Raw genomic sequence first — 17,302 nt, 5'->3', positions numbered from 1 at the left:
TATTATTATTATTAGTAGTAGTATATAGTCATATTGATGTATAAACACTACATTTTTGTACATAATTTTTAAATGTCTGATAACCAACATGCAAAAATGCATTTCTCCCTTTTCACGCAATAACTATAATACTATTATAATCTATTATATTCATAATAATAAGAAATAATATTAATATATATTTTAGTAAAATCTTATTTGGGCTATTATATAAGTATTTGTATATACACAAACACAATTTTAATATATTAATAAAAAAAAATACAAAATAAAAAAACAATATAAATAAAACTAAATAAAAATATAACATTTGATAAATATATAAAAACAATTGCACAGTTTATAATTGTAATAAATAATATATAAACACATTTTTGTCTCTTTTTCTTCTTATTATTATTAATAATAATAATAATACTGACACAAAAACCTACAACATTATTATTAATAATAATTCTTATTATTTTTACTATTATTAGTAATTTTATATAGTCACATTGAGATATATAACAATTTTCTGGTCAATATTATAATTAATAACAATAACAATAATAACAATAATAATAATAATAATAATAATAATAATAATTATTATTATTATTATTATTATTATTTTAATTTGATTATATTTTTGGCCAAACAATTATAATTAACATTATTATTATTATTATTACATTTTTGTAAAAAAAAAAAAAAAATTTTTAATCACTATTGGAATTTTTCTCCAAATCGTGCAGCCCTTTTTGACATTAATATAATGAAGTTATAAATATCACTGTGAGCTCCAAAGACAAAGCACATAAAATTCAAACTCATAAAAGTCTAACGGCGGCATCACTTCCTCCGTCCCCTCAGGCAGTATCTCTCCTGCAGGATTAATGGAAAACTGATTTATGTTTAAGGTGACACTCACCTTTGTAGTTCGGATGCACTCGTGGGGTGTAGCCGCCGAATTTGATGAGGATGGGGACGTTGTATCCCAGCCGGACCCACTCTACCACATGTAAGGGAAAGAGATTTGGAGTGGTGGCCCCGTCTGATGGAGGAGTCAGACTGCAGTCCAGCTCAGCAAAACCCCCGACCCTTCCCCGGACCACCGATTCAGCGCTCAGAGAAGAACCTGTGGAACACAAACATACACATGTGAACTCATTCTGCACAACTCAAATTTTCCATGATTTTCCATTTCCATACTAGTCCAACTGAGTTATGCTGGATAGTACTGGTTTAGTGCTTTTTCAAACCATTTAGGCTGTTTAGAGCAGGTGTAGATTAATTTATGCTGGTTAATTGTGATTTTGAGTTGTTCCAGACTGATTTATGTTGGTTTAGAGCTGGTCCAGATGGATGTATGCGGGTTAGTGCTGGTCTAGACTGATTTATGCTGGTTAACAGTGGTTTTGAGCTGGTCCGGACTGATTTACTCTGGTTAAAAGCTGGTCCAGATGGATGTTTCCTGCTTAGCACTGGTCTAGACTGGTTTATGCCAGTCAGCTATGGTTTAGAGCTGGTCCAGATGGATGTATGCAGGTTAGTGTTGGTCTAGACTGATTTATGCTGGTTAGCAGTGGTTTAGAGCTGGTCCAGATGGATTTCTGCTTCTTAGCACTGGTTTAGACTGATTTATGCTGGTTAGCAGTGGTTTAGAGCTGGTCATGATGGATTTCTGCTTCTTAGCACTGGTTTAGACTGATTTATGCTGGTTAGCAGTGTTTTTTTGTGCTAGTCCAGACTGATTTATGTTGGTTTAGAGCTGATCCAGATGGATGTATGCGGGTTAGTGCTGGTCTAGACTGATTTATGCTGGTTAAGAGTTGGTCCAGATGGATTTTTGCTGGTTAGTACTGGTCTAGACTGATTTATGATGGTTAGCAGTGGTTTTGAGCTGGTCCAGACCGATTTAGTCTGGATTTTTGCTGGTTAGTGCTGGTCTAGACTGATTTATGATGGTTAGCAGTAGTTTTGAGCTGGTCCAGACCAATTTAGTCTGGATTTTTGCAGGTTAGTGCTGGTCTAGACTGATTTATGCTGGTTAGCAGTGGTTTAGAGCTGGTCATGATGGATTTCTGCTTCTTAGCACTGGTTTAGACTGATTTATGCTGGTTAGCAGTGTTTTTTTGTGCTAGTCCAGACTGATTTATGTTGGTTTAGAGCTGATCCAGATGGATGTATGCGGGTTAGTGCTGGTCTAGACTGATTTATGCTGGTTAAGAGTTGGTCCAGATGGATTTTTGCTGGTTAGTACTGGTCTAGACTGATTTATGATGGTTAGCAGTGGTTTTGAGCTGGTCCAGACCGATTTAGTCTGGATTTTTGCTGGTTAGTGCTGGTCTAGACTGATTTATGATGGTTAGCAGTAGTTTTGAGCTGGTCCAGACCAATTTAGTCTGGATTTTTGCAGGTTAGTGCTGGTCTAGACTGATTTATGCTGGTTAGCAGTGGTTTAGAGCTGGTCATGATGGATTTCTGCTTCTTAGCACTGGTTTAGACTGATTTATGCTGGTTAGCAGTGTTTTTTTGTGCTAGTCCAGACTTATTTATGTTGGTTTAGAGCTGATCCAGATGGATGTATGCGGGTTAGTGCTGGTCTAGACTGATTTATGCTGGTTAAGAGTTGGTCCAGATGGATTTTTGCTGGTTAGTACTGGTCTAGACTGATTTATGATGGTTAGCAGTGGTTTTGAGCTGGTCCAGACCGATTTAATCTGGATTTTTGCTGGTTAGTGCTAGTCTAGACTGATTTATGATGGTTAGCAGTAGTTTTGAGCTGATCCAGACCAATTTAGTCTGGATTTTTGCAGGTTAGTGCCGGTCTAGGTTGATTTATGCTGGTTAGCAGTGGTTTTGAGCTTGTCTAGACTGATTTATTCTGGTTAAGGGCTAGTCCAGATGGATTTTTGCTGGTTATTGCTCAGTCTAGATTGATTTATGCTGGTTAGCTGGTGTTTTGAGCTAGACTAGATAGATTTATTTTGGTTTAGATTTCATCCAGATGGATTTCTGCTGGTTAGCTGTATATTTGAGCTGGTCCATACTGGTTTATTCTGTTTTAGAGCTGGTCCAGATGGATTTCTGCTGGTTAGTGCTGGTCAGCAGTGGTTTTGGGTTGGTCAAGATGGTGAACGAGCATAGGCGTGCTGAGCTTGTTAGTCAGCAAAGCTTAGCTGGTGAAGCTGGTTATGTCGACTATTATGTTGGTGGTTTTCAGCAGGGAGAGAAGAGGATACAGCTCAAACAAGGCACTTATTTTGAGTAATCCAATTCAGAAACACAATTAAACATGTGACCTTCCAAAGCTTTTTCGGATAAATTAATTTAGTTCTTCTTAAGATAGTAAGCAGAAACAACACATCACAAGGAACAAACAACAAACCCATTGCATTTGTCGCCTGACATGTGTTTTCAGTTTGCGCTCACAGCACATAGATCAAACCCACAGGGTGCAAAACTCCAATATTTGTCATTGGAGGCAAGTACTGCATTTACAGTATGTACTCAATGATAAAACCAGCAGTTCTGATGTCCTGGAGAAAGCAATAGAGGCATGACAGGACACAGACAGGAACAAGAGCCAAAAGGAGAATGTGAGATGGAAAATGAGAGTGTGACTGAGAAAAACAAGACACAAAAGAGAAGCAGGAGGGTGATGTCACAAAAACACACACTAAAGCGGGGCGAATGCAAATCCAGATTAAAGGGGGGTGGGGTGCAGGAGAGATGACATGCATGTAAATTAACATACAGCATGTTAATATGAAGAACGTCTGTGACACTTTCTCCCAATGGGACAGACAAAGAAAGCCTTATTAGGGTGAAACTCACAGGAGGGGGGGGGGAAACAATCCAGGTTGATTACATTAAAAAGGAAAATAAATCAGTTGTAAATATATGTAAATAAAAAGCATTAAAGAAAATATTGTATATAAATATATAATATATTATAATTAATATAATATATGATTTATGTTATTATATAAATAATAATTTAAAAATATTATTTTCTTGATAAGAACACTTGCACCAAATTCTAATTCTCATTACCTTACAGTAATGAAAATCATCCCGTACATTAAACAAAAGTACAACAAATACTACCATAATGTATAATTATGACTTTACTTTACAAATACAACACATAAATAAATAGTTTATCTTGTTTTTCAACTAAGAGTGAAGAGAATGCGATTTCTTTGCATTAGAGTAATGAGAATTGGGAAGGAAAAGAAAAAAAAGGTCCTAAAAACTTGGCCTGGACATTTTTGTGAGATTCCCCCATTTACACACTAGACTGTGAGAGAGATACAAACATCTCAAATTCACAAGATGCAAATGCATTTGGGCAGTTTTGCACCCGTCACCCTCCCTTGTGCCAGAGCTGCTCCATGCACCTCGTCTCGCCTGCGATTAGCGGTAATCTCTCAAAGATGACGCTCTCTGAAAGAACCACAACCTCCCCGCCCTGCCTCTGTACTGAGAGCCCCTGGGGCACACACATGGCCAGCCACCCCTAAGACTCCCACACCCCGTGCCTTGAGAGAAGGGAAATCTAAATCCCAGATTGATCTAAATCCGGATTTGCAGATTTCATTTTTTTACAGTGAGGATTTGATCCCCATTCCCCCCAAATGTTTGGGGTGTTTGCTGCTAAATACCAGCTCAAACACCACAAATGCTCTTGCTTGCCCCAGGACAGGTTGCGTGCCATAAGGAACATAGAGGGTCGCCTGTTCGTTAACGAATGGGAATTAACCCCTCCACCGAACGTGTTCTGTGAGTAAACAGGCTGAACTAAACCCCTGGTGTGCTGTGATATTGTAGTCATGTCTACAAACACCAGCAGAGGAATCATGGAGAGAGAAAAAACAGACACAAATGGACAGAAAACAGATGGTGTGTGAAAAAACTTAATGTTGAAAGAGGCAAAAGCATTCATTTACAGTGGAGCAGCCAGAATAATTGGCTTTAACAAGTAAATAAAATGTTTTTTGTGAAATGCAACATAATTCATGGTTTAATCAATAAGTATGATAATTGGCCCTAAAAAGTATTTGAACAGCTGTGATATACATAAAAATGTTGGAATTACATAAAATATTAAATCAAGTGTAATTTATTATATTCTTTAACTTTTTGACCAAAAAAAAGAAAGAAAAAGAAAATGATGCAGCATTTGAGACATGCACATACAGACACTTGTTCTAATGCAACGATATTTACACATTTAAGTGAATAAAGCATCCAAATACTGTGATTTTTGAGGACGAAGATGTACTTACACAGTAAAAAGAGGGCGGCTGCGATGGTGACATTCAGAAGCCAGAGTTTCTTCTGTACCATGGTAAACTCTCACATACCATCACACATACCCCACCTGAAACACAAAGGCACACACGGAAGTCAGTCCCGAGAACTCTTTGCCAGCTCCTCATTATGATAAGACAACATTATATTTTCCGGTTCAGAGTGTTATGTTCTTTAAACAGTTAATCCATTACACACATCTCATGTTATAATTTAAAGGGACTATAATAGAATTGAGAAACCCTTGTTATTAGCGACACCGGTGGCCATTAAGTGAACTGCAGCCAGGCACAATGTACTGTATTAATTTGACGGAATTGATTCTGAGCTTAGTTTTTTTTTTAACAGCAGATGGCGCTCTAGCCTAGTTTTTAACCGCATGCTCAAATACCGATGAAGAAGAGCGCTCGTGCATTCAACTGAGTACTTGCACCTCAGAATGCTTTTATGACGTGAGATTAATGTAAACAGCCCACTGCGAACACCCTTGTAATTCACTCTAACCTTTTCAAACTTTATGAATGATTATTTTAGGTTTAAGTGGTGTGTGTAAGGAATTGAAAGCAAGCAAAGTACAGCTGTTTCTAAAGCACGCAGTGCCATCTGCTCTTAAAAACTAAGCTCAGAATCGATTTGAGAGAGAATCGCGATGTTTTCGGAAAATCTCAGAATCAATCAAGAATCATTTCTCGATTCGCGAAGCATCGATTTATTGTTGCAGCCCTAAACTATAAAGAAGAATTGTTGGTTTAACTTAAGTTACCTGGTTGCCATAAAATTTTGAGTTCATTGAAATTAAAAATTTGAGTTGATACAATGAAGGCGATTGGTTTAATCAAAAGAAACTCAAAATATTATGTTATCTGAACCACATTAATTATCTAAGTTGATTTGACAAAAGAAAAAAAATGTTGTGTTAACAAATCATGAAAATATTTTTAGGGTTAGTTTTAGGGTTAACGGAAATGTCAGTAAAATTACTGGATAATGTCCGGGTAATGAGCTGCCAGTACTTTTTCCGTATTTATTCTGGCAATGTGAGACTATAGTTTGAATTAATCCCTTTTCTTTGCATGACACATTGACATTACAGTGCAGCTCAGCTCTTTCGGGTCTATTTCTCACAAAAGAAGAGTCGTGGACTACAATTATGGTGCTTTTTGACACTTTGGAGATTGGTTTTCATATTTAGTTGACCTGTTTTTTCTTTTATGAAAATGTTAGTGCTATTTGCCTGTGCAAAACTGCAGGATGAGTTACATGGCATGCAATACTAATAGCTGCATGAGCAATACTAATGTAAACTCTTTTAACTACAGAGACAACCATCATGAAATCTCTTTGTTGTCTCAAACATCACCCGACAGTGACCCAGAAAGCAAACACACCCCGTGGCTTACAAAAATCAACTCTCCACTCCGTTCAATATTTCTCTCCAGTATTGTGGAGGAGTTTCCCTGCAAAGTGCCTGGAAATGAAAGCAGAGTTTGGTTTAATACAGCGCTGGCAAACATCCATTCGTATGATTGAGTACCTGAGAGCAGGAAAATCTCCCCAACCCATCTCCCACGTCGACCATTCAAAGCCACTAATACCAGCTTATTACTTTAAGTTAATTAAAGCCGAAGTTGGAGGAGGAGGCTATTTTAAGAAGACATGCGCAATGGCGAAAAGCATGCAAACATGTTTCGGTTGGTTTTGTGTTTCTGCACACATTTATCTAAGAGAATGCACAAAAATTTGAGGTACACATAAGGATCTATTTAATAAAAGGTAACAGATTTGGTGGATCAAGTAAACATGCCAAACTCATCAACTTTCATGAGGGGAATTCAAATCGCTCATCTCAGTTTTTTCCAGCCCAAATCACAAGACAGATTTCCACAACGCAGTGGAAAGTTACAGTCTCAGAGCAACCACAGGTATGAAATAAAGCACTCACTTGCGCTGTTTCCACCTCAATATCCTCCATTTGGAAATTTTAGAGTGTGAAAATGCTTTTGGTGTCTAGAAAAAATATCCTTTTTACAAGGGGAAGTGTATATTTTGTTACTTTTAAAATATTCTCTCTTATCCCATGTTAAGAAGTAGCACAAATGGTGCATGATGAGTTACAGAACTTCCTTCAAATCATTAACGACAAGTATGAACAACAGCAAATGTGATGCTTTACTTAGCAAAGATCACTGATCAACAAATATTGTATAAGTAAAGTCATACTGTAAATAAACTGAAAAACGTTTCATTTACGCTTTGTTAAAGTCATGTGCACAGATCCAAAAAAAGTCACAATCCCATGGCTTCAATCATGTCAATCAAGCCTCTGTTCTGGAGTCAGCAGTTCATTTGTCTGTATAAAAGGCTCAAACAGGGTTCAGGCCATATGAACTGATCTTGAAACCGGCCTTAAGAGGTGCCAGATGAGGGCAGGGCATTGTGTCCCTCTGCGTGGAGTCTCTTACCGTCAAGCTGTTGAACAAGGCCTCCTTGTGAAAGTGTCTTTCAGAGAGAGAAGTGCAAGCAGTGAAAGACAGACAGAGAGCAAAGCCTGAGAGTCAGAAAGAGACTCCAGGTGTGTTTTACTCAGGCCAAAAGATTTCAACTTTGCAACAAAAGTCAAGAACTTGTGCTCTGTGGCGACCGCATTTTAAGGATTGGGGGAGTAAATGTCATAATTTAAGAATAAATCATTAAAATCCAATATTGGTTGACCACTAATGTGAATTTGTAGAAACACTCAATGCCAAAATCAAAGTTTGTTACATGGCACATAAAGAGAGATACACTACTGTTCAAAAGTGTGGGGACAGTAGGATTGCTTTTGAAAGAAATTAATACTTTTATTGAGAAAAGCAGCATTATATTGATCAAAAGTGATAGTAAAGACATTTATAATGTTATAAAAGATTTCAAATAAATGCTGTTCTTTTGAACTTTCCATTCATTAAAGTTCGACCCTCGCTCAACCCAGAATGCCCTTTGTGTTATGCTTGTTTGTGAATATGTGAAATTTAGTGTTGTCAAAAGTATTGACTTCGATACTGGAATTTTAAAAATGTGACGCTTTGAGCTTGTTGAGCGGATTCGAAAACACCTCTGATTGGCCACTGTGTCAACATATATGTCTGTGATTGCTACAACGATCAATGCATGGCAGCGTTTGAAAGCACACAGAAGTGTTTGAATTTGAAAGCATTTTGCAAAAAAAAAATTACAACAAAGCCAGCAAAGATTGCAGTTCAGTGTCCATGTTATGCACGGTCGTCAAGGACATGCAGAGCGAACATGGGCAGCCAAGCCATCGTTTTCGAAAGTCTCCGTTTTTGTTCGTTAACACTGAAACGCAAACGCGTTTTCAAACTAAAAGGCGTTCTGCAGCGTTTTCAAAAGCCTCCATTTTTGAAGGTCGAAAATGCCGGAGTAGTGTAAACAACAGGCGTAACCGTAGCAAAAGTTATGCGTTTAAAACGAAAAAGCACATAAGCGGCTTTTCACTCAAAAATGCTTTATTGCTTTGAAAAAAAAGAGACACAGGCAGTGCAATGGGGGGAGAAAAGCAAAGTTATTAAATGCAAGTTGAATTTATTTATTTTTTGACCGCCACGTTTTAAGAATGCCGTTTCATGGGCGAGACGCTGCAAAAGACGCGAAATAGTGTGCAACAGCTAAACATGTCCACCAAACATAAAAACAATAGGAAAAATAGTGCAACGGAATGCAAAAACCTGTAAAGAACCACTACTGTATGTTTGATATTTCATGTTTGCATGATGATGACAGGCTGAAAGGGACTGTTATTTTCAGTTTTTACAAACCATTTGCTGTTAATAATAGCCTATTACTGGTGTTATTTATTGCTATTACTTCTTGGCTAAGAAATATTAAGCATTTTTCTTCATATCACCAAGCCCTACCAATGACCTTCTCTCATCTTCAAGAGGAGGAGTATCTGAAACAGATGCTTAAGACAGGCTAAGGTCCTAGGGCATGATGGAACATGCTCTGCTAACCGTCTGATCTTTGATCTTGTCCTTGACTGGCAAGGCTGCTTAATAAAAAGTCTCCGGCACACTATCCGAAAACAATCACATTGCCACTTGCTGTTTCGTGCTAAACCGGTTAAGACGTGTACCATCTGTTATTGACCCAAGTGTGTGTCCACTTGGACCAGCTTAAGCAGATAGCAGACAATCTCAATCTAGCTGGCACACCTCTGGAGCTTCAGGCTGATCTTCTTTGTTAGTTCACAGCCTCAACACACTAACTGAATTAAGTAGCACGGTTACATCTCCATCATATGAATCATGCAAATATACCAAATACGCTCTGTAAATGCTGTGATCAAGTCTGTCATGTCTTCAATTCAATTAACAGTACTCCGGATAAAGCTGTTTGCTGGGCCACTTGCCATTTTGATCGCATTAGGAGCAATGTGTTCGAGTTATCCTCGCCATAGGTGGCATGTCACTCTTAGCTACGCTGACCGAGGTATTTGTGTTGGCTTTATATTTCTGAAGTGATGACCTGAACACGTTTCAGAGTATTAAAAGGTGAACTGTGATCAGAAAACGGAAGTTTGAACCAACTTGATCAGGGATTGAAAGTCAAATGAGGCGTTTACTCGTCCGGTGAGGATAACACCTGTTCAGTGTTTAATGTCCATACAAATGTATTAACAAACACGCATGCAATGCGTGTACTGTTACTACTATTACTACTAAATTGTACTACTAAATTACTACTAAAGCTGTACTGGTGTAGGTTTATAAATGATGATTTACCTTACAAATATGATAAAATGGCGCATATTGCGTTCCCAGATAAACATTAAAAGCAGCCCAAACTCACAGCATATGCAGAGATGGAGTTTGAGACGCTCTCCACGCAAATGATAACAGTTCATGTGGAGCAGCATTTACTGTGAACAGAGCCGCTCTGAGATGCACATAACCTACACGCATGCAAATAATTAAAGAGGACCTATAATGCCCCTTTCACAAGATGTCTCTGGTGTCCTCAGAATGTGTCTGAAGTTTCAGCTCAAATTACCCCACAGATCATTTATTATAGCTTGTCAAATTTGCCACTATTTGGGTGCGAGCAAAAACACGCCATTTTTGTGTGTGTCCCTTTAAATGCAAATGAGCTGCTGCTCCAGAAGAGGGTGGAGCTTTAACAGCTCATGCTTCGGTCGCTCAGCAACAACAAAGCTGGAGAATCTCACGCAGCCAAAATGAGAATTGTCAGTAACGGCATTCAGCCTTACATTGTTCAAACCGGAGTCGACACTGATGGAGAGACTCAGGAAGAAGTTACAACTTTTAGAATGAAACTGGACGTTTCTGAATGATTAGTGGATACATTTATGTAGTTGCTGTGGAGTTGATTCAACTCATCCACTAGCATGTGCCGTCACGTTAATCTTTTGTGCAAATCCAGCGTTGAATTGACTCTTGTTTGTGAAGCAGTCCGGTGTAAAATGACGGCATGACAACAACACTCTACTACAACAACTCTTCCTCTTCTCTAAAGCAGCCCAACATGGCCTCACCCCCTTTGTTGCATGTTCTCAGGGGAGGGGTTTATGTAAATTTTGGGGTTTGTGATGTCGCTAACTCCAGGAAGAAGCTCGTTGTAGTCCCTACCAGCTGTTTGTTGTAGTCCTTAAACAGTGAATTCTTTAAAAGAAAAAATATCTCTCTTTGCATTGAACTTTGAGCGTCATAACTTGCAGATGTTGTTTATGTTCAAACAGCAACATTACACACAAAAGTTAAAAAAGTGAAATCATGATCAAGGACTCCTTTAAAGCACATAAATTAAACCCGAAGGGCATATATTTATTTAATTGAATTCACAATAGCACTATGCTATAGTATGGTTTTTAAATGGTTTTAATACATTGTGCAGCCTTAGAAAATGGTCTAATAATGCGGTTCATGGATTCTCTTCCGTGGAATGCCCACTTCCGGTATTTTGCCAGTTACTTGACATGTGTAAATTGCAATCAAGGATTTTTTAAAATCAAGTACTCAAATTTCATCAAGGAATCCTGACAGCCCTAGTATAAATAATACTACATATTATAACACTACATATTAGCCCTAGTGCAAAAACATCACTGAGGACCATGTGAAAGCAGCTCATGTGTGTCTGTAATACAGGCAGGTGAAAGGTAAAGCACTGTACATCTGCTCTTTAATGGAGTGAACAGCGTAGACAGCTAGTCGCAGAAACAGCCTGATTAGCAGCTGTATTATGCTGCAGCTAATCCTGGATGATCCAGGCTGCCACAGGGCGAAAGCACAGGCCAAGCAGGATGACCTCGGTCAGAGGAAGGACAGTAAGCCAACAATCTTCCTGTGGCATTATGGTGGCATTTCTAGGGGTGGGTGGATACTAACGGTGGAAATATCATGCCAATAAGCTAAAGCCGGGTTCACACTAGTGTTGTCAAAAATACAGACTTCGGTACTGAAATTTTTAAAAAATGTGACAACACCAGCATTTCCCCCTAGCATTTTAAGAGCTGTTGAGCAGATTCTTAAACACCTCTGATTGGCCATTGTGTTCACACACTCAACAGATATGTCTGTGATTGGCTACAATGATCAACGCTTCAAAAACATGTTGTAAATAGACATCTTTGACGCTCTTCTCCGAGTGCTTACACAGATACATAACTAGCTCCGTCAGTTACACTTGTTTCGTAAGTTGAATATGGAAGCGTAGGACGTAGCGTAAGCATTTTGGACTGCGAGAGGCGTTACACTTTGAATACGGAAGGCGGTCTGGTGGAAGCTAGTTATTTTACTTTATAACATGTTAAATATGGATATTTTTCTTACACAAATGCATCGCTTCGTTTCAGAACTCCCCGAGGGGATGTTTATGATGGATGGATGCACTTTTTTGAGCCTCAAACAGGTGGTTTCCGTGTACTGCCATTATAAAGCTTGGGAGCATCGGTAATTAATAATATAACTCTGTTTTTGTCTATATATATATATATATATATATATATATATATATATATATATATATATATATATATATATATATATATATATATATATATATATATATATATATATATATATATATATATATATATATATATATATATATATATATATATATATATATATACACACAGTACAGTCCAAAAGTTTGGAACCACTAAGATTTTTAATGTTTTTAAAAGAAGTTTCGTCTGCTCACCAAGGCTACATTTATTTAATTAAAAATACAGTAAAAACAGTAATATTGTGAAATATTATTACAATTTAAAATAACTGTGTACTATTTAAATATATTTGACAAAGTAATTTATTCCTGTGATGCAAAGCTGAATTTTCAGCATCGTTACTCCAGTCTTCAGTGTCACATGATCCTTCAGAAATCATTCTAATAAAAACATTAAAAATCTTAGTGGTTCCAAACTTTTGAACTGTACTGTATGTCTGTGATTGGCTACAATGATCAACGCTTCAAAAACATGTTGTAAATAGACATTTTTGACGCTCTTCTCCAAGTGCTTACACAGATACATAACTAGCTCCGTCAGTTACACTTGTTTCGTAAGTTGAATATGGAAGCGTAGGACGTAGTGTAAGCATTTTGGACTGTGAGAGGCGTTACACTTTGAATACGGAAGGCGGTCTGGTGGAAGCTAGTTATTTTACTTTATAACATGTTAAATATGGATATTTTTCTTACACAAATGCATCGCTTCGTTTCAGAACTCCCCGAGGGGATGTTTATGATGGATGGATGCACTTTTTTGAGCCTCAAACAGGTGGTTTCCGTGTACTGCCATTATAAAGCTTGGGAGCATCGGTGATTATTAATATAACTCTGTTTTTGTCTGAAAGAAGAAGGTCATATACACCAATAGGATGGCTTGAGGGTGAGTAAATCATGGGGTAATTTACATTTTAAAGTGAACTACTGTAATCCTTTAAGTTTTTCATCTAATATTTAAATGTTCTTTTATTTCAGCTTTATTTTAATGAATGAAAAATTTTAATAGTTTAAGTTTTAATTAACAATAACAACACTAATGGAAAACACCACACATATTTTCTCCAGAATTTTTTTTTTAATAAAATAATATATATATATATATATATATATATATATATATATATGGAAAACACCACACATATTTTCACATTATATATATATCTCACTATAAAATTAATTAAAAATCCATTTTCTGTTGAGTTTCCCTTGAATACTGTTACTTCCTTCGGGCTACAATATCAAGCTACATTGAGATTCCTGATTTAATCGAAGCTTTGCACAGTGAAACATCATTTTGTTCCTGCATAAGTACCGACCTCCTGTCTTGGTAATCAGGTAAACAGTTAATAGGGGCTCATTAGATTTTTTTTTTTCATTTGGACCACCATTAGGAGCCTTCAGGGAAGGTTTATCCTGATCTGTACCTGCTGTGGAGACACTCATATACCACTTAGAGTAATCACAGCAGAATCAGATGTACGCTAACAATAACCAGACTGAACATTAATGATGATGTTGACATGTGCAGACCAGCCAGTGGCAGTGAAGTACAACATCTGGGATTGCAAGAAATCTTAAGTAGCATCTTGGCACATACCAGGTGCAATATAAATCAGGAAATATAACTTGATGACATGATGTGTCTATTAAACACCCGTAGGAGCCCTGCTGCCAAATACAGCTCAAGAGGCTTTTGACTTCTGCAACAGCTTCAGCTTTGATTTCTCTCGAGTGCAGAAATGAAATGAAACTACCACCACCCAAGTAGATCTGTGAGGTAAAAACCCCAAACCTGGTCTTGTGACTTTCCCATGCATGAACAAGGCATGATCTCAGTATTACCCTGAGCCTGCACACAATACTTCCATTTATAGATTGCAGTAGCAGTAATGAACATAATCTCCTTCCAAGCTATTCTTTTGCTTTTAGTTCTAAATAATCTGGTTAGGTACTAAAAGAAAACAAGTTGATGAGGGGTCAATTATAGTGAACTCATGTACAGCATGCAATATAAGTTTATAAAACATACTATTGATTAAAATAGGGGGGACAATAATACTGCAAAATGTTAATTTTTTTAACAACAACAACAACAAAAAAAATCTATGAATATGACAAAAAAAAAAAAAAAATCTATGAATATGACATACTGACTAAATTAAAATTAAATTGTCAAAGGACAAAAACTATGACTAAAGCAAGAAAACCTAAACATGAACACGGTACATGGAATGCAAGTTTGGCCATGCAAAAGTGCCATGATTCTAGGAGATATATTAATAAATATCCTGACGCATCCGAGCCTTATAACGGAAGTGAGTGGGATCAATGAGTATGAGCTGAAGAAAGTGCCTCCATCATAAACATACTCCACATGGCTCCGAGGGGTTAAAAAAATCCTTCTGAAGCAAAGCGATGCATTTGTGTACATTTTTTTTTCCATATTTAAGTTATGAAGTAAAATATCTAGCTTCCACCAAACCGCCTTCCGTATCCTACTTACAAAGAAAGTGAAAAACTGTTGCAGTTCAAAAAGCTAACGCTATGTCCTATGCCTTCCCTATTCAACTTACAGGAAAAGCATTTTTTTCGTAACTTGAACACGGAAGGCACAGAAAGCTAGATATTTTACTTCATAACTTGTTAAATATGGATTTTTTTTTTTTTTTTACACAAACACATCACTTCACCATGTGGAGTATGTTTATGATGGATGGATGTGGATGGAAACACTTTCTTCAGCTCATACTCATTGATCCCCATCACTGCAATTATAAAGCTCGGATGTGTCAGGATATTTATAGAGTACCTCAGGGATGACGTGTTTTTGTAGGCCTACCCGGAAGTTAGCGGCGCACAGGTTCCCTCGGTTGAAAGCCTATGCATTTTTCATAGACTTTTGGAAAATCGCAGAAAATAAGCTCTGTGTTTAACAATGGGTTATGACACTTACACGTTTTGTCTATCAAGATAATCTTTACAAGATAACACAACATTTATAGATTTTGAAGCCTAAATAAAGTCGTCAGATTTAAAAGGCTAACAGTAGGCTATAAACGGACTACAGCACACCATGGTCGCGGATCAACGTCATTGATCAAAACGTGAAAGTATTTAGAGGCTTTGTTAACCACAGACCTTATTTCAGGCGATTTAGCAAAAACCCATTCAAAAAATGGACCATAGACTTTAGGGAGATGGAACCGGAAGTCCTTAAATGCTAACCTGCTTCCGGGTTTTGCCTACAAAAATGCGTCATCCCTGAGGTACTCTATTAATATATCTCCGATTGTGTTCATCAGAAACAAGAAAGTCATATACACCTAGGATGGCTTGAGGGTGAGTGAAGCTTGGGATAATTTTCATTTTAAAGTGAACTAATCCTTTAAAGGGGACCTATAATCCTCTAAATCCTTTAAAGGGGACCCCTTTTACATGATGTAATAAGTCTCTGGTGTCCCCAGAATGTGTCTGTGAAGTTTCAGCTCAAAATACACCACAGATCATTTATTATAGCTTGTTAAATGTGCCTCTATTTGGGTGTGAGCAAAAACACACAGTTTTTGTGTGTCCCTTTAAATGCAAATGAGCTGCAGCTCCCGGCACCCTTTTCAGAAAAGGGCGGAGCTTTAACAACTCGCGCTTCTTTGCTCAACAACAACAAAGCTGGAGAATCTCACGCAGTCAAAATGATGACATTGTAACAACACTTTACTACAACAACTCTTCCTCTTCTCTAAAGCAGCCCAACATGGCCTCACCCCCTTTCTTTTGTTTTCCCGGGGACAGGGTTTATATAAATTTTAGGGTTAGTGATGTCACTATTATGTCTTATTTCAAATTTTTTTTTTGCTTCAAATCATAGATCATAATGTTGTGATTAACCTCATAGCTGGTTGGTTTGGTTCACTGGTTATACCTCTTTAAAGCGGAACTCAGTAAGATTTGCGAAGCTCCCCCTACAGGTTCCTTCAGTGAATCACACTGTCGTAAATACTCCAAGCGCAGCTCTGGACTACAACGACTGCAACGCTCACCAGCGCAGTAGTTTTGCAAATACAGTACAAGAAAGAGGAGGTGGGTGATTTGCAAATACAGTACACTCGATGGAGGTGGGTAATTTTCGAAATTGTCTTATAAAGTCATAATATATACATTGTTTTTGAATTACCGTAAAGCATTTTGTCACTCTCGCGTGAACGTGAACATGAGGCGAGATTGTGTCGGGTTGGTGCAGCTCAACTTGCAAGTGCTGTATTCTGGCATAGACGTGCCAGAGGGGGTTAGTGCTCGCCTCAAACCACTACAAGTCAGTTAACCATCGTAAGGACTTAGAAAACTATTTATGAAGGTAAAAAAAGTTACTTAGTTCTGCTTTAACAGACCCTTTAAAAAAAAAAAAAAAAAAAAAAAAAAAGCCCTATGGGAAAAATTAATGATAAAAAAGTTCCAGAACCAAGGCCGCTGACAAATGGGCATGAACTCTATAGTGATATTCGCTTTATCAAACACCTCTAAATATTATCTCGAGAAGAAACAAATCTATGTTTGTTGCACTAACATTATTACTGTGTGCACGGCAGACAAGAAGAGGACAAAAAATGCTTAAAGTTATCAAGATAACCCTGACAACACAATTTTTTTCCTTGCAACCTTTGATCTTACAGCAGCTGTGTGTATATCAAAACACTGTCTAATGTGGGTCAGTAATATCAATATGAGAACATGAGACCATGAGCAGAAGGTAAGTCAGTAAATCTCTGCGCTGAAGCCGCACTGACGTTGATGCTCACCAGTCACTCTAGTCCAGGTTAAGCTATTCATTCTGACATTGTTGGGCATGACCCAATGACCAAAGTATCCCACAAACTAATCCAAGCAAGACTGGTTAAACAGCTTTAGTTAGCTTTATGTTTGGCAAACAGTAACCGTAAAGACATTTATATTCATACAGCTCAAGCTTTCTCTTGTCTGA

General features: G+C 37.5%; 1 protein-coding gene across 1 annotated transcript in view; it reads right to left on the bottom strand.

The window, feature by feature from the left end:
* igsf9b (immunoglobulin superfamily, member 9b) overlaps positions 1–17,302 on the bottom strand; it is a 54,012-nt gene that overhangs the window by 34,622 nt on the left and 2,088 nt on the right. Inside the window, exons 2-3 of the mRNA XM_048208995.1 lie at positions 5,277–5,371; positions 914–1,120 (exon numbers count right to left, since the gene is read on the bottom strand). Of these exons, the coding sequence (XP_048064952.1) occupies positions 914–1,120; positions 5,277–5,337 (268 nt within the window). The 5' untranslated portion in view covers positions 5,338–5,371. The remainder of the gene's footprint in view (positions 1–913; positions 1,121–5,276; positions 5,372–17,302) is intronic.

Source organism: Megalobrama amblycephala, linkage group LG12 (assembly GCF_018812025.1).
Source record: "Megalobrama amblycephala isolate DHTTF-2021 linkage group LG12, ASM1881202v1, whole genome shotgun sequence".
NCBI classification, from domain to species: Eukaryota; Metazoa; Chordata; class Actinopteri; order Cypriniformes; family Xenocyprididae; genus Megalobrama; species Megalobrama amblycephala.
The sequence above is the reverse complement of the archived record's forward strand: the minus strand, read 5'-3'. Positions and strand labels throughout refer to the sequence as shown.